The sequence below is a fragment of the Ranitomeya imitator genome, chromosome 1 (assembly GCF_032444005.1).
Source record: "Ranitomeya imitator isolate aRanImi1 chromosome 1, aRanImi1.pri, whole genome shotgun sequence".
Taxonomy (NCBI): Eukaryota; Metazoa; Chordata; class Amphibia; order Anura; family Dendrobatidae; genus Ranitomeya; species Ranitomeya imitator.
Window position 1 is genome coordinate 252,528,643 of NC_091282.1, and position 21,444 is coordinate 252,550,086.

Consider the following 21,444-nt stretch of genomic DNA (forward strand, 5'->3'; position numbering starts at 1 on the left):
TAGCGCTATATAAAAAAAAAAATAAAGAAAAAAAAGATATCTAGAATCTGCAACTTTACAAAGAAATGGTCCAAATCACATTACTGCATCTTCAATCTTAATACCCCTTGGACATGTCAGATTAAAGCACCGAAAATTTAAAGGGCAGCCAACCACAAAATTCATTATCAGTTTAATGGCTGCCAGTCATCTCAAGATATTGATAATTTGATTTAAAATATTCAAGCTGCTAGTGTTTATTTAACAGAAGAGTTTTTAATGCTTTAGGCCGGCCTCACACTAGCGTGTTTTACGGATGTAAGAGAGGTGCTGATAATACGGATTGTATACGGTACAATGCTTCTCTATGCCCCAGCTCCTATCAGCCGTATTTCACTGATCCGTATTATACGGTCTTCTACAGCCGTAGAAAATCGCAGCATGCTGTGTTTGTCACCGTATTGCGCAAAAAATACGCCAATGAAAGTCTATGGGGGCCAGAAAAATACGGATTACACAAGGACCAGCAGTGTGACTTGCGAGAAATACGCAGCAGTGTTCTAGCGAAAAGTCGGCAATTCAGTGCGGTGTACAGTAAAATCACACTGACAGGTTAGAATAGCTATAATAAATGTCTACACATAGTATAGGGGTGTATATCAGTGAGACACATATATTAATAATTCATACAGCGCTAGATAGCTTAAAAGCCGTTAATTCAATTGCCGGCTTTTGCCATCTCCTTCCCAAACCCGACATATGAGACATGGTTTACATACAGTAAACCATCTCATATCCTTTTTTTTGCATATTGCACACTACTAACGTTAGTAGTGTGTATGTGCAAAATTTGGGTGCTCTAGCTATTAAATTTAAGGGTTAAATTGCGGAAAAAATTGGTGTGGGCTCCCGCGTTATTTTATCCGCCAGAGTGGTAAAGCCAGTGACTGAGGGCAGATATTAATAGCCTGGAGAGGGTCCATGGTTATTGGCCCCCCCTGGCTAAAAACATCTGCCCCCAGCCACCCCAGAAAAGGCACATCTGGAAGATGCGCCTATTCTGGCACTTGGCCTCTCTTCCCATTCCCATGTAGCGGTGGGATATGGGGTAATGAAGGGTTAATGCCACCTTGCTATTGTAAGGTGACATTAAGCCAGATTAATAATGGAGAGGCGTCAATTATGACACCTATCCAATATTAATCCAATAGTATGAAATGGTTAATAAAACACACAGACATTCTTACAAAGTCTTTTAATGAAATAAAAACACAGGTTGTTTTAGTATTTTATTATACTGGTAATCCACCTGAAGACCCTTGTCACCTGGAACTAATGTAAAAAAAAAAAAACAACCATATTCCATACCTTCCGATGATCAGTCTCGTCCCACGTTGTAAATCCATCTGAAGGGGTTAACTAATTTTACAAGCAGAAGCTCTGCTAATGCAGCTGTGCTCCTGCCTGTAAAACCCCTGGGAATGAATGGAATGTAGGTCAATGACCTGTATTTACCTTCAGTTGCGGTGATGCACCCTCTGCTGGATGTCCTCATATGAACTCGAGCCTGGGAAAATATTCAGAAAAGTTCCCACGCTCGAGTTCATTTTGGGGACTTTTCTGCGTATTACGGCTGTTAATTACGGACCGTATTTTTATACACTGAGTGTGAGGCCGGCCTTTCTTTCATCTCATGAATGTTGCCAAATTCCAATTCAATCTAATGGTTAATCTATTAACTCAGAAGCCAAATCGCCTGCGTAAACCCATGATCGCGACTGAGGAAATTAATTCTAAAGCAACTCCAGAGACATTCATAAAGGATATATTAATGGAAGTCAAGATCTCTCTTCAAAAAGTGTTAATCACCTGTGCAATACTAAGGAAATCCTGAAAACATGACCTGTTGGTGGCTCTTGAGGACCGGAGTTGGGGAACACTGCCCTAGAGAAACATCTTGCAAATTTAATTTACAGACCATGGGGCAGAGTATCCCACAGCTCCAAAATATCTTCTTCAGTAGCATATGTTCCAAATGCTGCTGATGAAAAGCTTGTAGTATGATCTTGGATCAAGCTGGCGGTCCACAGTAAAGCTTGCTACCGGCAGTCCAGTTAACAATTGCACACAGAGCATGTTTTGAAATGTATCCCACAGGAGCTGATTGCAAATTTCACACCCTAACAATGGCCCACAGTACCCCCACAGGCAGGGTTTGAGTACACAGCAGCTTTTGGCAAACTATTCCCAAAGATATGGGTTCCAGAATACACAGAGCATTTTTGGCACAGTACTATGACAGACCAGGTTGCCTAAGAGTAGAATTTTTTTTACATCACTCCCACCGACTCAGTTGAAAATTCTAAACCATTTTGGCTACGCTGGGTAGGATCACAGAGACAGATGCAGAGTACAGTTTTTTGTAAAACTGCACATACGCAAAACTCAATATGGTCCCTCTTTACAGTGGCGTTCTATTCCTACACTAAGCAGAGTAGAAATAAAGAAGAGTCTTGAACCAGGAGGAACAAGTCCAAGTGGTGTAGGTGGTGGATATGGTGGCATAGATTGAAGAGGCAGAGGAGGGAGGTAGACAACACAGTTTGTATTTTTATTTGTACAGGAGGCCCCCAAATGAAACAAATGGCAAATAGAGACTGGCTAGGTGCGGCTGTTATAGTTGTCTAGTCATCCAAAAGGTATGGAAACGTCATGTGGGACCCACGCATAGTTAATTTTAAGTAATGTTAGGTTACCCATGTTGGATGTGGACAGGCGGATACACCCATCTATGAGGCCTCCCCTGACGAGCTTGCCACACATTCCAACAGTACACTTGCTGCAGTGCAAGGCAAGTCAACACCTCCAAAACAAAGGGCAAGCTCATTCCATGTCTCCAATTTGGAGACTCAGAAGTTAAATGGGGCAGACTTATCTGTTAGTATCTAGAGACGTGTGGACAGGTAGTCTTCCACCATGCTGTTGTAACACTGCCTCCTGCTAATACGGATGTTGTGGCGTGCGCAAAGTTTTTCCACATTTCAGCCATGCTAACCCTGCCTTCCGAGGTGCTGGTGGTGCCCCAGCTGCATTGACGACTTGCTCCTCCACCATGTTTGTTCCACTGAGCCACTGCTGTCAGGTAGGATAGTCATTAGTAGTTTTTCTACCGCGTGTGCTTGTATTCCTGTATTTTGCGATCACTATTTAGTGACGAAAGTAATTATGGTACGTTGTCCTTGTAGTGGGGATCCATCAGGGTGGCCACCCAGTAATCTGTGCTGGTAATACTATGGGCAACTCTGCTGACATTCTGCAGGAACTGTCATGTGTGCCAGGCTGCCCAGAGACAAGGACAAGCTGTCCTCAGTGGGAGGTATCGTCTGGGTACTCCGTATCCCCACCAGCCACACTCTAGTGATGGATGTGAAATGTTCAGAGTGCCAACATGCTGTGAAAAACAGTTGTTCCTTCTCCCCCACCACAACATCATAATAAACTGACTCCTGCCTGTACAGTTGGGTACCTAGCCAATGTTGGAACAGTAACCCACCTTTTGCAGCCATGTGTGGACAACAAGCCTGATAATGGTGTGAATTGGCTCTGATCCTCCTCTTCCTGTGTCACCACCTCATCCATCATGGATGAGAAATATATCCTGGTGCAGCCTATGCAAATGGCCGGTTCTGCGGCATCCACCGCATACAGGATATATTTCTCTACCTCTGGAATTAGCGCTGTACCCAGGACTCTATCGAGGCAGCGCGTATAGCCATTAATATTCATCTTCTATCCCAGTATTTGTTACTGACGAAGGTCCTCTGTGTGACCGAAACGTTTTTTTGCTTGGGATACAATAAACCACCTGTTTTCTTCACACCATAACAAAGTTGAGTGCTGGGTTTCTTACTTGCTTGGTATAAGTGGTATAGTAACACTGATGATGCAGTCATCAGCGCTGGCTATATTGGTGGTAATATTTGAAGCAGCGCAACACTGCACACACTTCCCACATGGAGGCCCAGCTATTGGTGAAGTGGTGTTGTTCTGCAGAGCAACTTAGCTGTGCTTGCTGCAGCTTAAACTCCACTGTTGCTTGCAGTCTCTCCAGCATTTGCAAGGCGGAGTCTCACCTTGCTGGAATTTTGCATATCAGCCAGGGAGCAGGAAGGCTGAAGTGTCACTGCAGCGCAGACAGGTGAGCAGAAGCAGGCCGAATGTGCGAACACACTGCCTGCATTTTCAGCAGCAGCTCTGACATGTGTGGGTAGGTTTTTTTAGGAATCTCTGCCACAAAGTTTAGTACATGTGCTAGGCAACGGATGTGTGTCAAACTGGCTAGGCCCAGGGCTGCTATGAGATTTTTACCTGTTATCGCACACCACCAGGTCGGGCAAGAAGGTCACCAGCAGCAACCACTCGTCTATTTGCTATTTGATCCCAGTCCACAACTGCTGCACGTTGCGAAATTAGTCCCCCAGAGGAGTTTATGTACAGCTTGCTGTGTGGGGGGGATTTATTCAGTGTGCGGGGGGGGATTTATTCAGTGTGCGTGGGGGGATTTATTCAGTGCGTGGGGGGATTTATTCAGTGCGTGGGGGGGGGGATTTATTCAGTGTGTACGTGGGGGGGGGGCTGGAATTTATTTAGCATGTGTGGGGCAGGGTGCATTTATTCTGTGGAAGGGGATGGACTTATTCTATCGGAAGGGCAGTGGATATATTCTGTGGGGGTGAGTGGGGAGATGGGGGTGGACACAGTAGCGAGGGGAAAAATGTGTGCTGACAGTACTGGGAGCAACGGTGATGGGATGTGTGAGGACAGTATGGGGAGTCGGGGGAATGTGTGAGGAGGAAATATGGAGAGAGCAAAGGGGTATGTTAGCAGGGGGGGGATGTACAGGAGGAGGCTATTAGAAATGTGTGCAGACAGTATGGGGGGATGAAAGTGTGAGTGGACACATAATAGATACTGAGTAGTGTGAGGGTAACAGCCAGGAGGAGACAGTATGCCAAGTAGGAGGAGTGTAATGAAGGGGCACAGTAGAGAGACTGGGCTCTCTATGAGGGACACCGTATGAGAAGGCAGTGTGAAGTATGGAAAAGAGAGAGAGGGTAGTGTGGATGGCATGTACCATAAGAGGGACAGTGAGGGTCATATGTGCTGGGAATAAAGTGAGGGGCAATTATTTACTCAGGGGCTCAGCCTAGGGCAGATATTGTTATTCCGGAGCATTATAATAACACTGCTATCTTTAAGGGTGTTGTGTCGGGATGTGCTGCAGAAGACAGGAGAAGATGGAAGTCTGCAGAAACGAGCTCTGCCGGTGGATGAGAAGAGTCATCATGGCATCTGGACAAGGTGAAGATGAAAAGAAAGAGGCGACTCCACAAACAACGTCATTTATCAGGTACCTGGATGTAAATGTGTTTTTTTTGTGATACTAATTCTCATTTTTATTTGTTAGGAACATTAAAGGGGATGTCCAAGGTTGTGATGAGTCTGCAGTCATACTATGTGACTGCAGACTTCTGAATTCTCACAGTGCATACTGCTATCATAATTCTCTGATGTTGGTGATTTACATACATGCGGTCACGTGCTGACTAGACATGTGTGGCCTCATTCAATGAAAATGAATTGACTGAGGCCGGACACGTCTAGTTAGAATGTGGCCAGAAGTATCCAAATCACATACTTGTGCTGTCATGACCGTCCACTCTGGCCACCGGCAAGGGAGAATCCAGAAAGTGTGCAGTGCTTGCGCTGTGAGAATTCAGAAGCCTGCAGTCACATAGAATGACTGCAGACTTTCATCTCAAACCTGGACGCACCATTTTGTGCCATTTTGGTTGGTGGTGTGCCTCGGGATTTTTTAAGTATAAAAAGTGTGCCGCGGCTCAAAAAAGGTTGAAAATCACTGCTCTAAATGGAGGGAGGCAGATGGCCCTGTTGATCGTGAGGAAGAGGCTGAGCCTGCAGCAGAAAGGGCAGGAGAAGACTCAGATTAGTCATGGTTTTTATGGAGTATACTCGACTGCGCCTTGTGCTTGAAATGCAGGTGCCTCATCATACAGATGGTGCTCAGGTTCAGAACATGTATGCCTCACTTCAGTGTCTGATGGCACTGAGTGCAAACCACCTGTCACTTGTCAGCATTACATTCCCTGAAGAAATGCCGTTACAGGATGCTCTTTTGAGCAGTCTTTGGTGTGCTTAAAGCAGCAGCAACTGGATCAGGAAAATTGATTATAATTCTATCATTTTGAACCACTTGGATTACAATACGCGGTAAACTGGATTACAATATGGGTCAATTCCGGTCACCATCTTGGATCTCAACTGGATTATAACAATGATTTTACAGCCTGTACTATTACCATTGGCAACCAGATTACAAACATACCATAATTCATTTTTTCACCCCTTATCCTTCAACCTGAAAACAATCCAAGATTTTCATCAGGTCTGCAAACTTATATCCAAACTACATACAGACACCCCCCCACTCTAGGTCGATGGGGTACACCTCCATCACGACAAGTGTCCATATACAACATCAAGTTACTTCTAGTGTACCATATGTGTCTTACTTGTTTTTCTGTCTATCAGCACTTAACTCATTCAGGACTAAGCTAGAATTTTAATAAGTAACTTACATGTTAATTTTAAAAGCCGTTATTTGTACACGTGTCCTCTTTGCCTATTTTCATGGGGCTCACTTTTTTCTTTTTTTGTGTCCGTTCCTCCACCCCTATTAAAATCTTGCTAACGTTCCAACCTCCTTCACTTCCGTCCTGACCCTTTTTGGCTAATATTGCTTATGTTTGTGACTACCTTTAAAATGTTATTAAAATACCAATAAAAATATTTGAGCAATAATGACTTTTCCCACCCAAAAGGAAGAAACAAAAACTTACTTTTGGACAATCCTTCAGTTGATGTTCCTCTGAACCACAATTGAAGCAGCATGGTTTGGGCCTGTAATAAAATAAAACAGTTTTGAGTAGCAAAATAATATTGCTTTGTCCCATTCCCTAATATAATTTTTTTTGTAAAACTATGGCTTTTCCAAAGTGCAGAATCTTATATGCTCTACATTACTAAACAGTTTATATCTCTTTATTCTAGAAATGTGGAAACATATTGAGATCTACAGACAGTGCTTAAGAAATTTATGTTTTTGCTTTTTTCTTAAAGTTAAAAAATAATTATCAGCAACTAGGAAATGTAACAAAATATATACAAACCTTTTTGTTTTTACTTGTACTTGTACTTCTTGGCCGTCTAGAGACAAAATCTGCCCAAAGACTTGCGGATATCTTTATTAAAATATTAAGGATTTAAATCATTGGTGGTAAAAAATAAAAAAGGAGTCCTCTGACTGACAGCCATTCTGCAACTAGAACAGACAACTCTTGTCCTGAAGAATCTCAAAGATTTAAAAGGAACTTGTCACCAGGCTTAGCCGATAAGAGTAAGCACAGGCCTTAACCCCTTCCCGACCTCCGCCATACTATTACTGCGGAGGTCGGGTCCCCTGCTTTGAGCGCTGAGCCCACCTCAAAGCCGGGACATGTCAGCTGTTTGACATGTGCCTGCAATAGCGGAGGGTGAAATCGCGATTTCACTCGCTACTATTAACCAGTTAAATGCCGCTGTCAAACGCTGACTGCGGCATTTAACCGGCGCTTCCAGGCCCCGCGCGGCCAGAAAAGATCGCATTGCCAACCTCCGTCACATGATCGAGGGTCGGCAATGCGTCAGGATGGTAACCATAAAGGTCCCTAAGACCTCTATGGTTAATGATGCCGGCTTGCTGTGAGCGCCACCCTGTGGTCGGCGCTCATAGCAAGCCTGCAATTCAGCTACATAGAAGCGATCTGATGATAGCTGCTATGTAGCTGAGCCTATCTAGTGGTGCCAGCTTCCAGCCTCCCATGGAGGTTATTGAAGCATGGCACAAGTAAAAAAAAGGTTGAAAATAATTATATATATATATATATATATATATATATATATATATATATATATATATATATATATATATATATATATATATATATATATATATATATATATACATACATACATACATACATATATATTTAAATCACCCCCCTTTCGCCCCATTCAAAATAGAACCATAAAGAAAAAAAATATTCCAACCTACACATATTTGGTATTGCTGCGTTCAGAATCACCCGATCAATAAAAAAAAAAAAAAACTGCTGCGGATCCGCAGCTGCGGAAACGCTGCAGATCCGCAGCAAAACCCGCATCGTGTGCACATACCCTATGAACTCGTAATGACCTGGAGAATCATAATGTCAGGTCAGTTTTAGCATTTAGTGAACCTAGCAAAAAAGCCAAACAAAAAACAAAGTGTGGGATTGCACTTTTTTGCAATTTCTCCACACTTGGAATTTTTTTCCCGTTTTCTAGTACACGACATGCTAAAACCAATGATGTGGTTGAAAAATGCAACTTGTCCTGCAAAAAACAAGCCCTCACATGGCCATATTGACAGAAAAATAAAAAAGTTATGGCTCTGGGAAGGAGGGGAGCGAAAAACGAGAACGCAAAAACGAAAAAGGGCAAGCTTGTGAAGGGGTTAATTTAGTTTTTGATTGTGAGGTGCTTGTTGGGTTTGGCAGTTGTCTACCTCCTAGATCAAAAGGTTATCCAGCAGGAAGATTATCTTGCTGAGAAAATCTTCTTAACAATTTGCTCATTTAAAGTGGAGCAGAACAATATTGTATCATACAATTATTAGGTTATGTAGAAGGACGTAGATCTGGGGATTTATTATGATGGAATATAGGCTGAACTGGATGGACAAATGTCTTTTTTCGGCCTTACTAACTATGTTACTATGTTACTATGTAAAGTGAACCTGTCACCAGATTTTGCAGATAAGAGATACGGACATCACCTTTCAGGGCTGATATACGGCATTCTATAATACTGTATATCTGCCCCCAACCCAACCTGAGAAGAAAAACAACTTATTATACTCACCAGCAGGGCGGTTTGGTCCGATGGGCATCGCTGTCTTGGTCCGACGCCTCGATTCTTCTTGCGATGCTACCCTCCTGCTTGCTTCGGGTGGATGATGAGTCTCCCCTGCACCGTGCTCCTGCGCAGGCGTACTTCTCTGCCCTGCAGTACGCAGGTACTGGGAAAGGTCAAAGAGCCCCGGCGCATGCGCATTGCAGTAATTTGAGCTGACCGTGACAGGGCGGAGAAGTACGTCTGCACAGGAGTGCAGTGCTGAGGAAACTCTGTGGATGAGGAAGGAACCTGTCACCAGTTTTGTGAAATAGCAGAATAGTTTCCGGACTCCATATAAAAAGCCCCTAAATGCCAGAAAAGCAGAATCCCCCCTCAAGTGACCTCAGTTTGGAAATAACACCCCATTGCGAATTTATCTACAGCTGTAGTGATGATTTTGACTCCATGGGTGTTTTCCAGGTACAAGCAGTAGTGGATGTTGCTGACTGAAAATTGCAAACTGCCATTGTAGTGACTAGTATGTTGCAGTCACCAGTACGTTATGTCCAGCCTGTGCTTCTGGAGACACGCACCCGTAAATTAGGCGGGCTCTCAACACTACAGAAATGCCAAACATGTGGGCGCTATATGTGGTTTGGACCCACTGGGGCTCAAAAGGGAGAGGGGGCATTTGGATTTGGCAGCGCAGAATTTCTTTTAGGGGGTGATGAGCCATAACGAGTTTCCAGAGCCTTTGTACTAGCAGTAACGTGGAAGCCCCTATATTTCTGTTAATTGGGAACATTTTACATAATGTTTGGGATCACATTTATCCGACGCTCTACACTGAGAAATTACTTTGGGGTTTCCATCTAAATATCTGAGTGACGGTGATTCAGATGAAGTCCATGAGGGATCCATTCACTATAATGAGGCAGCAGAGTTATGCTGGACTCCGTCTGGCTGCAGTGTCCTTTTCAGGGGTGAACAAAACTGGCAGACTGCTCTTTTATGTATGACTAAAAAGACTGACACCGCCGGATCACAGGTCCACAGTGCCTCCATCTGTCTCCTAGGGAATCTTCCACCTGAATCACGTATTTCAGAGATTTATAAGGAAACCCCAGTGTAAACACTCAGCACAGAGCGCAGGAAAAACTTGCGCCGAGCCTTACTGTAATCTTTGGGAGACAGAATGGAAAAAACAAAAAAAAAAAAAAAAAAAAAACAGCAGGTGAAGAATTGATTTTGTTTATTTTTTACGTCGTTTCTTGTGCGTTATAGGTGATAAGGTGACTTTATTCTTCAGGTCGGTGCGATTACAGTGTTGCCAGATTTAAATCGGGTTTTTATGTTTGGCAGTTGTCACACAAAAATGCTTTTATTGGAAAAAAAAAAAAAGTGTTTGCATCAACATATTTTGAGAGCTATAATTTTTTTCCATATTTCGGCCAACAGTCATGTGAGGGCTTGTTTTCTGCAGGTCGAGCCAACATTTTTATTGGTACCATTTTTGGGCACATGATATTTTTTGATCGCTTTCTATTCTGATTTTTGTGAGACAATGATCAAACACCAGGAATTCAGGAATTGTTTTTTTGTTTTTTTTTTTATTGCGATTCCGCATGTTGTAAAATCATTTATATTGTTTAGCCGCTTTTTTACAATAAAAATTGTTTTCTAGAAAAAAATTATTGTTTTTGCATCGCTTTATCCGGAGAATTACTTTTTTTATTTTTCCACTGTTGGAGCTGTATGACAGCTTATTTTTTTGCAGGAAAAGATTATGTTTTCATCGCTACCTTTTGAAAACCATGTTGAAAAAAGCAAAGGCTTTTGCTCCGTAATTTTTATCTTTTTTTTTTTTTTTTTTTTTTACGGAGTGCACTGAAGGAGTTAAAAAGTGTGCCAGTTAAATAGATCGGCTTGCTCCAAACGCGGCGATAACAAATGTGTACTTTTTTGCTTTTACAAAAATATATGTATTTATTGGTTTAATATTTATTCTTTTATTTTGTGATTTTTTTTAATAGTTTTAAAACATTTTTTCACTTTTTTTGCCATACCTGTATGGGACTTCAATTTTTATTTCTCCGATCACAGGTCTCATACAATGCAGGCTGAGTCTAACAAGCCACTGCAGCAGGCAGACCTGGAAGTCATCACGTGACCTCCGGCTGCCAAGACAACGCAGGGTCCCCCGTGATGCAATCAGATCTCATCACGGAGGGGGGCGTCAGAGAGGCGAGTACAGCAATGGTCTCCCTCGGCTATGCCGCGATCGAGGCATCTAGAAGACAGCAAAGTGTTTTCATTGGGGTCTGATCTAATCAGGTCCCGATGAAGTCACCTGTCAGAGCCATTACTATGCTGGGGTCCTCACTGGGGGTCCTGAGTGCTGCCAGACCAGCGACCACTTATAAATATCGGCATTGCAGAGAGCCCAGCAAGCGCCGACATTTATCTACCGTGGGCGGTCGGGAAGCGGTTTAAGGGAAGTGTGGTTTATTTAATTTTTTGTTTGCAAAATTGCATGAAGGTGCCTGCATGTCTAAAAGTGCTGAGTGGCATTTTTATAATGCATCAGGTTACTTTCAGAAAATAAATCTTTGAGGGTTTATTATCAATTTATTTTGTAATTTTGATTTTAAATTTGTACAGGTCAATAAATGAAAAAAAAAAAAAATCTTGTGGCTACCAGAGCCACAAAACAGGGATTTTTATGTACTCGCCGTAAAATCCTTTTCTCTGAGCCACATTGGGACACAGGACGGTGGGTGTATGCTGCTGCCACTAGGAGGCTGACACTAAGTGAATACGAAAAAAAAGGTTAGCTCCTCCTCTGCAGTATACACCACCCTCTGGCTCTAGACAGAACCAGTTCAGTGACCAAGCAGTAGGATAATATAATCACTAACAATAGGTACAACATGTCAAACCAGAGAACAATAAGAATAGCCGTCAGGCCAACAGGGTGGGTGCTGTGTCCCCCAATGAGTGGCTCGGAGAAAAAGATTTTACGGTGAGTACATAAAAATCCCTGTTTCTCCTTCGCCACATTGGGGGACACAGGACCGTGGGATGTCCTAAAGAAGTCGCTGGGTGGGGAAATAGCATAACGGAGTAAACCCCAGGTACCCGCTGCCTGCAGAATTTGTCTGCCCAGACCCGCATCTGCTTTGAGTAAGTGTGCAGGATAGACCAGGTCGTTGCCTTGCAAACTTGTTCTGCTGATGCTTGATTGCCCACTAAGCACCTACCGACCGAGTGGAGTGTGCCTTGATCCACGCTGGAGTAGGTTTTCCTCTGACACGGTGAATAGCAAAGCAAATCCACTTGGCTATTGTTGACTTTGAAGTGGCCAATCCCATCTGGTAGCCCTCTGGGAGGATGAACAGCGCATCTGTCTGCTGAAAAGAGGCTGTTCTCGAAACATACCTTCTGAGAGCTCTCACGAGATCCAAAGTGTGAAGAGCTTTCTCCACACGGTGCACCGGAGCCGGGCAGAAAGAGGGTAGGACGATGTCCTCGTTAAGATGAAAAAGTGTAGTTACTCACCGATAACGGTGTTTCTCTGAGCCCATGACGGCACCACGGAGAGCGGGTATCCGCCCACCAAGGACAGGAAACCTACAGATAAAAAGGCGGTACCTCTCTCCCGCATCAGTTTACAGAGCATGGGAATATCAGGTTAATAATTAAAGTATTTCAACACTACTAAGCCTTAGCAGAGATACTGTGTGTTTATTACTTAGTTACTTAACTAAACACTGTAATAGTGTGCACACCCACACGTGAAGGGAGGGAATGTACGGGTGCCGTCATGGGCTCAGAGAAACACCGTTATCGGTGAGTAACTACACTTCTCTGTCCCCCATGACGGCACCACGGAGAGAATTGCAGAGACTGTACATTAGGGAGGGACTACCGCTCCCAGAACCCTTTTACAAAAGGTAAGGTCTGAAGAAGAAGTTAAGTCCAACCGATAGTGCTTAAAGAAAGTTGAGGGTGAAGACCAAGTAGCCGCTCTACATATATGGTCAATTGAAGCACCGGCTCTTTCTGCCTAGGAGGCCGCCATTGCTCTCATCGAGTGAGCTTTAACCTCCCCTGGAGCGGACATCCCCCTTGAGGTATATGAGAGGTTGATGGCATCTTTGATCCATCTTGCCAATGTACCCTTGAGGCCTTTTTGCCTTTCCGATGGCCGTGAAAACACACAAAAAGATCTATCCTCCCTTAACTCCCTAGTAGCTTCCAGATAATGAATGAGACACCTTCTAACATCTAATGTGTGTAAGGTCTTTTCCCCCTCATTTTTAGGGTTTGGGCAGAAGGAGGGAAGGGAAATATCTTGAGATCTATGAAACCGGGAAGATACTTTTGATAGATAAGCCGGGTCTGTTTTTAAGACCACCCTGTCATCTAAGATTTGCGTAAAGGGTGGGCCAGCTGACAAGGCTAGTATGTCGCTAACCCTTCAGGCTGAGGTCAGAGCTACCAAGAGGAAGGTTTTGAAGGACAGGATCTTTAAGGGAGCCTCCTCTAAGGGTTCAAAGAGGGGTTTAGTTAATGCTGTGAGAACTATATTTAAGTCCCACTGTGGGGCCCTCCATAAGGGTAGAGGTCTAGATCTTTCCGCCACCTTAATAAACCTGGAAACCCAGTGATTCCTTGCTAGGTTGTAGTTGAACAGTGCTCCTAGTACTGCGATATGAACTTTAAGGGTGTTTGTAGCTAGACCTTTTTCTAACCCATTCTGTAGGAATTCTAATACGGCTTTAAGCGTGATTCCTTCAGACACTTTAGAGCCTGAAAAGGAAAGGAACTTCTTCCAGATTTTACCATATTGTTTGGTGGTTGTTAATTTCCTACTTTATAGGAGGGTTGATACTAAACCTTGTGAAAACCCTTTCTCTATTAGCAACCCCCTTTCAAATTCCAAGCGGTCATATGTAGCCTTGCCACTTGCGGATGTGCTACTGGTCCCTGGAATAAGAGATTGGGCAGATCTGGGAGTACCCAAGGATCGGATATGGACATCCTCCTCACCCAAGAAAACCAAATTCTTTTCATCCAAAAGGGGGCTATTAATATTACTCGGGCTCTATCTTCCCTTATCTTCCTCAGAACTGCCAGTATTAATGCGATTGGGGGAAACGCATATGCTACCTTGTAATTCCAAGGAATTAGAAAAGCGTCCAACGCCACAGGGTTCCCTGCTGGGTTTATGGAACAAAAAGGTAGCCACTTTCCGATTCAGATAGTTCGCAAAAAGATCTAACAGGAGTCCCCCATTTCTCAGTGATCTGGTTGAATATGGATTGGTTCAACCCCCATTCTCCTGGTCTCAGACGAGACTGACTTAGGCAGTCTGCTCTGAAATTGTCCACCCCTTTATGTGAAGGGCCAACAAGGATGCTAGATTGTTCTCGGCTATCTGTAAGATTGTTTGTGTTACTTCCACTAATGGTTGAGAGTGGGTACCTCCCTGGTGATTCAGGTAAGCCAATACAACTCTGTCTGAAAATATTCTTACATGATGAGAGCAAAGGGGGTTCAGGAATTCTATAAGCACGAATTTCACTGCTAGTAGCTCTTTCATATTGGAAGATACTGGTTTTAAGTCGTCTGACCAGGTCCCCTGAGCCACTAAATCATTTAGGTGAGCCCCCCAACCCTTGGGACTTGAGTCCGTGGTTACCACTTGATATTGGGACTACCCATGGAATACCCAGGCCCAGATTGCTCTCCTTTGTCCACCATTCTAGTGAGAGGGTTGTGTTTGACGAGAAACTGAACTTTCTAAATTTCCTCTTAGATAAATTTCCTCTGACAAGATCTGCCACTGAAGTTCCCTCGTATGCAACTGGGCCCATAGGACCGCGGGGATGCAGGCTGTCATAGATCCCAGGAGGGACATTGCTTCTCGTAGAGATATAGAGGGGAGTTCTCTTGCCCGGGACACTAACCCCACCATCTTTTGTATTTTCCCTAGGGGTAGGCGGCACTCATGAGAAATGGAATCTAGCGTTAATGCCCAGGTAATCCTGAATTTGACTTGGTGTTAACTTGGACTTTTCTAAATTTAGAAGCCAACCCAAGTTTTTTAAAGAGTCCATGAGCATCTCGAGCTGGTTTTTGCAATATTGGGGAGAGTTGCCGATCACCAGGAAATCGTCTAAGTATGGGACGATTAGGGTGTTTTGTTCTCTCAGATGTGCCATGACTTCTGCTATCAGTTTGGTGAACACCCGGGGGGCTATTGCGAGACTGAAGAGGAGAGTTGCATACTGGAAATGTTTTACGACCCCCTCAATCTCGATCGCCACCCTGAGGAATTTGTGGAAGTCTCTGAATGGGGACGTGGTAGTGTCAAGGTAAAAATATATGTCTTTATACTCTTTTGTACTTTATGTATTCTTATGCTGTGAAACAATAAGTTTTTCCCCTTTGCTTGCTAATGTATGTAAGATGGCTGCCAGTATTCACCTTTGCCCTACTTTTTGTTCTTGCCAAAAAGCTACTTTCGTTTCTGAAGCTAAAGTATCGTTTCTGGAGAAATGGAAACTCAAAGTGACGTGGATGAAGGAGGATCCATCATATGACGTCAGACCAACCAGAAGGACTGAATACTAGATACATTGCTTAAACCCCGCCTAACCCCGCCCTCTGCACACCTTCCCCCAATAGATCATATAATGTTGTGTATTAGAAAATAAAGTTAGTCGTTGCTGTGACGTTACACACGAGTATGCAATGAGTTTGAACCAGCATTGTGTCTGACTCATTCTTATCCGGTACCAACATGCTTTTAATCTGATTTGGAATGACTGGTGGATGATGGGTATTGTCGTGACGACCCCGACAATTTGGCGCAACCAACGTGGGGCGTGGCCCGCGATCCGAGACCCCCTGGACCCATGCCTGGACGTCCGTGGACGACACCCGTAGTGGCTGACCTCGAGGACTGATCACCCTCCAAACACTGTAAGTGGAGATCACATACTATGTATGTGTCACACTTGCTAGTGTTTCAGCCGTTATTGGTTAGTCTGTGGTCTCCTTGGGTCTGCGGAGTGACCGGTTGAGTGGTGAGACCGAGCGCGATCCCGTGCCACGCTTCGAACCAGCAACTGAGAGACGTCGCACTCTGCGCGTCCTCGTGTACACCACGCCTCCTCCACCGGTCATTGTACTCCATTCAACCACCCTACCCGTGACTGTTGCCTAGTAGTGATAGAGTGAAAGATTGAGGAAGTTTGTGGATTGGGGGCGGCTTTGAGAAGGGATAGCAGACGCAGCCTCTGTGATATTGTACCAACTAGGTAATTAAGACATCCCGAGAGGGGACCACCTGTTTTTCTGTGGAGGGCTCTCACTAGGAGACCGCCTCCCGACTGGTTAGAATATCGTGACAGGGTAGACTGTTAATCACTGGTGTTCAGAGGTTAGGGACAACATGTCGAACGAGAGGCTCCGTGTTTTTTCGATGGGAAACCAGTGTTGTTACCGCTGTCAGCGATCCTGAGCTGCAGCAGGGCGTAGTATTCTGTGAGTCATGTTGCGTCTCTTGAAGCAGAAGTCCGTGCCCCACGAGTTAAGTGAGGATGCTGTGGAAGTCAAGACAATAGTAGAGTCACGGGAGGGCAAGAAGGCAGTCAAGAATGTTGAACGAGAAAGGATTGTTAGAACAAGTGCAAGCTCATCTGCGAGTTGCGCGAGGTTTAAAGAACGAGGAATGGAAAGAGGTTGATGGAGAGGAGAGGAAAGATGAAAGGATGCAGAGCCCGTGTTTGGTTATAAAATATCTCAATCATTGGTTTTTCTGAGGTGTTCTGGCATATGAATTGTGTGAAGGTTTTGTAGAAATTAATTGAGTCTGAGAATTGCTGTATTCCGTTACTGTGGTTTTCCAAAACACCCCATGGGAGGGGGGAGTCAAATAGCTGCGTTATTGTTTTCTTTTGTGTTGAGGAATGCTGTAAATTCTTATTTCTGTGTTTAAAGCTGATGGGAGGGGTGAACCCCTGCGCAAATTGTTTTTTTGACTTCTCCTCTTTGTGCTGCGGGCCAGAGAAAGGGGGGCCGGCTGCGCTGAAGAATATGGAGTTGTGTATATTCTGTCCTTGATTCAGTACGCGCTGAGTCCAGAAGAACTTAACCCATTCTGTATCTGCAGCTGCCGCGATCTTTATTCGCTCTCTAGTCCCCCTCCCCCCCGCCGCAGCTTCAAGGACACGGCACGCAGCTCGGTTCCTTATCAGTGGCCCAAGAAACAGGTTCCAGCTCCAGCCCCCTCCCTTACACAAATCCAGTCTTACGCTCCAATATCCATTTTTAACCCTGTGTCTGGAAATCTCTCTCGCCATGTTAATTCTCAGACCAAGACAAGACAGATGGATTTGTAAATATTGCAGTCAGACAAACCCAGACTGGAGAAATAATTGTATAATCTGTGCTGCAACCCAATCTAAGTGAATTACACTGATTCCTGTCCAGATAAGATCACATGTAGTGACATAAGAAGCCGACACAGGATTGTGGGTAGTGGGGACATTAACTTTGGGAGTAAGCTGACAGTAATCCTTTTGGGAAGGAGCTGTAGACCAGCATGTCATGTCACCCCCAACCGGTCATCTAGTCACCCCCACCAGAGAACCAACCACATCAGATAGTGTAAGACAGATACAGGAGTATTATCCCTGGAAGCCCTCTGACTAGCTAGCTACGCTAAAATAATTGGCTGACCCTGAGAACAAACCTTTCCCATTTTACAGATAAAGATAATATGATGGACGTATAAGTGCACCTGAGCAGACCTAGAGTTTTGGTGAGCCAAGATGATGGTCAGATGGTCCTTACGTTATATAACCCCTATGTAGATTAATATAATGAGATGTATATCTTACATGCCCTTTCCACGGTTATGCTGGCCCTGATAGGCCCAGATCCACCCCCAATAATGCCTGTAAAAAAAAATAAATAAAAATAAAATAGGGGGGATAGTGTTAACCCTGTCAGTTAGAATATCCCTATGTCATGTTGCTTCAGTATGTGGGTAATTTTTTTGTTGTGTGCACAGACAGAGCAGGAAGCCATTGTTGCCACTGTTAGTTTTCGCAAGTATCTGGCAGATCTGAACTGTCGGGTTTCTGCCTTGAAACTTCGGTTCTGCCTTGGTCAAGTGATATTTTTGGGTCACTGTCTCCTTCAGGGTGCCAAACACCTCACAGAAGAAAGAAAAATAGCCGTCAGCTACAAAGGATGTGACTGAGCTCCAGCGTTTCCTTGGACTATGTACTTATTGTTGTCAGTGGATACCGGACACACCCCGCATAATGCAATTTCTCTACAAGGCCCTGAAAGACTGTTCAAGATATGGTGATGATTTTGGCAGATTTCACACCGGATACGCTGTTACTATGGAAGACACTGTAGTGCACAGAGCTGCACTCCCTCCCTCCCTCATTGTCAGGACAAGAAGCAGAATTTCAGGATCTGTCTACTGCATGTGTTCTGGCCAAAGACAGGCGGGTTGATATATACACGGACTCACAGTATGCATTTGGTATTGCTCATGATTTCGGAGCCCTATGGGCCAATCGAGGATTTATTACTACCGCCGGGACTCAGTGAAGAATGCTGAAGCTGTTAAAACCCTCATGGACTCAATCAAATTACCTACCCAGGTGGCCATTATCAAAGTTAAGGAGCACGGTCCTAGGAACAGACCACAGACTGGTGGTAACGCCTTTGCAGATATGCAAGCAAAAAGCTGCTGCTTTCCTACCCGTTGAACAGACCATACCAGCTATGGTGACCACACGCTCTCAGCGTAAACAGTTACAAGAAACACTGACTCTACATGAACCTGATGATCTATGCCAGACTGAGGTTTTCTGTCGGACCCCGCAAGACCGCTTAATGACGATGCAGAGAATGTCTCCAAAGGAAGAAGTGAAGCAGTGGAAAGCTGATGGAGCATGTATGGACAATGGTCTCTGGAAAAAGGACCAACTTGTGTGTCTTCCTAAGCGGATGTACCCTGCTATTGCCACGTGGGCGCATGGGCCCACATATCGAGGTATCTGTCAGATCTGCAATCCCGGTCAACTTCAACGTGTACCCCCGAAGCACCTTGCTAAGCCTGACTATACTTTCCAAAGGCTCCAGGTGGACGACAGGACCACATCACGTTGCCGAAGTCTGGAAGGTATGAATATTGTCTGGTGGTTGTCGATATGTTCTCCAGTTGGCCAGAAGCATTCCCCGTTACCAACATGACTGCAAAGACCACAGCAAAGAAACTGGTGATGGAAGTTATATGCAGATATGGTGTTCCAGAAGTTGTTGAAAGTGACCAAGACCTGGCCTTCTCTTCTCATGTGTATCACGAGGTTCTGACAATGCTTGGATCCACTGTAGCCCTCCATACTCCGTACCATCCACAATCTAGTGGGAAAGTTAAGAGGCTGAACGGCACACTGAAGGGACAATTGACTAAAATGATGCAGGAGACTACGGCTCCATGGCCAGGGCTCTTATACATTCGTACCACCCCTATTTCAAAATATAGCCTGTCCCCATAGGAGATATTGTTTGGTGCTAGGTTCTCAGTTGTAACTTTTCAGTCTCAGTAGTTGTAAGAAGAAACTTACCGTGCTGTTCAATATGTTATTCAGTTTAGTAGAAATGTTGCTAACACCCATGTTTTAATTTCTTTTTCCCTTCCAGATTCAGCAGAAACCGATATCGGTCACAATTTGAAGCCTGGTGGTTTTATGGTCGTGAAAAGCTATGTCAGTAAAACTTGAAGGAAAGAGCACCTGGATCCACGCTTCACACTGTAAAAGAGACCGGACCAGCGCCTAGTCGCAGCAGTGATTAAAGAAAAATGTTGTTGTTGTTTTTGGTCCTGAGGCTGGGGGTCATCCTCGCCCCTACCTTTCCGGCCCCTATTGTAAATAAGAATTCCGGTGCCACTATTCTCTGGGTAAACCTAACGGCCCCGGTAAATATCTGGCGATTTGATTTCTGCGATGTAGTCAAGTGCCCCGAGACTCAACGGGTGGTAAAGAGAATCATCCAGTATTATATATGTGTTACCAGAGATAACAATTGTACTGGGAAGATATTTTCATAATGTGTTTAATAGTGGATACTATGGGAATTTAGGCCATATACAGCTCCAGGATATTAGCTTCAGACCAACCAAGGCCCCCGTTACCAGTACAGCTAAAACAGGCCCAGGTGAACGTTTGCAAAATATAGTTAACGAAGTAATCCCCATTCCAAGTCTCAGTTGGCAAGAAGTCTTCTCCATAGAAACACAAACAGCCCCAAGGACAAATTTATGGTTAGAATGGGTAAGATACAATGTAAGAGTCCAGAATATCTCTGTAGGATGTATTGCTTGTGCCGCAGCAAATACACATCTATACACACATGCATTGTTTTTTCCTGACGACAATACCACTGCCTGTGTTATGAATCTGTTGAAGGGTCTAAAGCCCACTGATAGCTCAGATTATGTCCCGCTAATTCATGAAGCACCTAAACTAAAGGTCCCAGGAGGGATAACTGTTAGCCGATAATTATACCTGCTATAATTCCCACGACACTACAGGTACACCAGTAGGGGTCTTCGAGACAGGTTTCTGCAAAGAGAACAGTTCCCTAGATACTGACTTGCTAGCTAATCATACACCGTATATGTACGACATTTATTGGTTATGTGGAGATGGTAAGCTCCGTCCTAGGTTGCCTAATGCCTGGACAGGTCAATGCACCCTTGTTAAACTAGCTGTGCAGTTCAAGATTTTACCTTGGGATCCGGAGACACCTGATGAATATACCAGAAAGAGGAGAAGTCTCGATCAGCTCCACATGAGTTATGAAGAAAATCCATTGGTATATGTCGATGGCATTGGAGTGCCAAGGGGGGTGCCTGACCAATTTAAAGCCCAGAACTAGATCTATGCTAGCTTTGCTTATTTAATCCACATGTGCAGATTAATAAAAAAAAGTTGATTGGATCAATTACATATATTACAGTGAACAAAGTTTTGCCAGTTTTATCTGTGAAGCTTTCCAAGGTATAGTTGAGGAATTTGGCCCCAACACTAGAATGACCCTCAAAAACCGACTAGCCCTTGATATGATCTTAGCTGAGAAAGGAGGAGTCTGTGGGATGGTGGGAGAGGAATGTTGTACCTATATCCCTCGGAACTCTGGGGTAAATGGAAAGACCATGATAGCCCTTAAAAAGATAAATGGGTTAGCAGCAGAATTAAAAACTAATGCTAGAGTAGACATCTTTCTTTTCCGGCTGGTTGGGTGGGCTCAAAGGATTCCTTCCAACAAGCTTGTCTGGTACTGATTGCCCTCCTTGTAGTTGGATCAATAATCCTCTGTTGTGTTATTCCCCTGTATAAAAAGGTTATCACTGAGGCAACTCCGACTGGCACC

General features: G+C 44.2%; 1 protein-coding gene across 2 annotated transcripts in view; it reads right to left on the reverse strand.

Moving 5' to 3' along the window:
* ZCCHC8 (zinc finger CCHC-type containing 8) overlaps positions 1 to 21,444 on the reverse strand; it is an 82,226-nt gene that overhangs the window by 21,861 nt on the left and 38,921 nt on the right. For both annotated transcript variants that reach the window (XM_069755643.1, XM_069755639.1), the window contains 2 exons: positions 7,230 to 7,301; positions 6,900 to 6,960 (listed from right to left, as the gene is read on the reverse strand). In XM_069755643.1, coding sequence (XP_069611744.1) covers positions 6,900 to 6,960; positions 7,230 to 7,301 — 133 coding nt within the window. The remainder of the gene's footprint in view (positions 1 to 6,899; positions 6,961 to 7,229; positions 7,302 to 21,444) is intronic.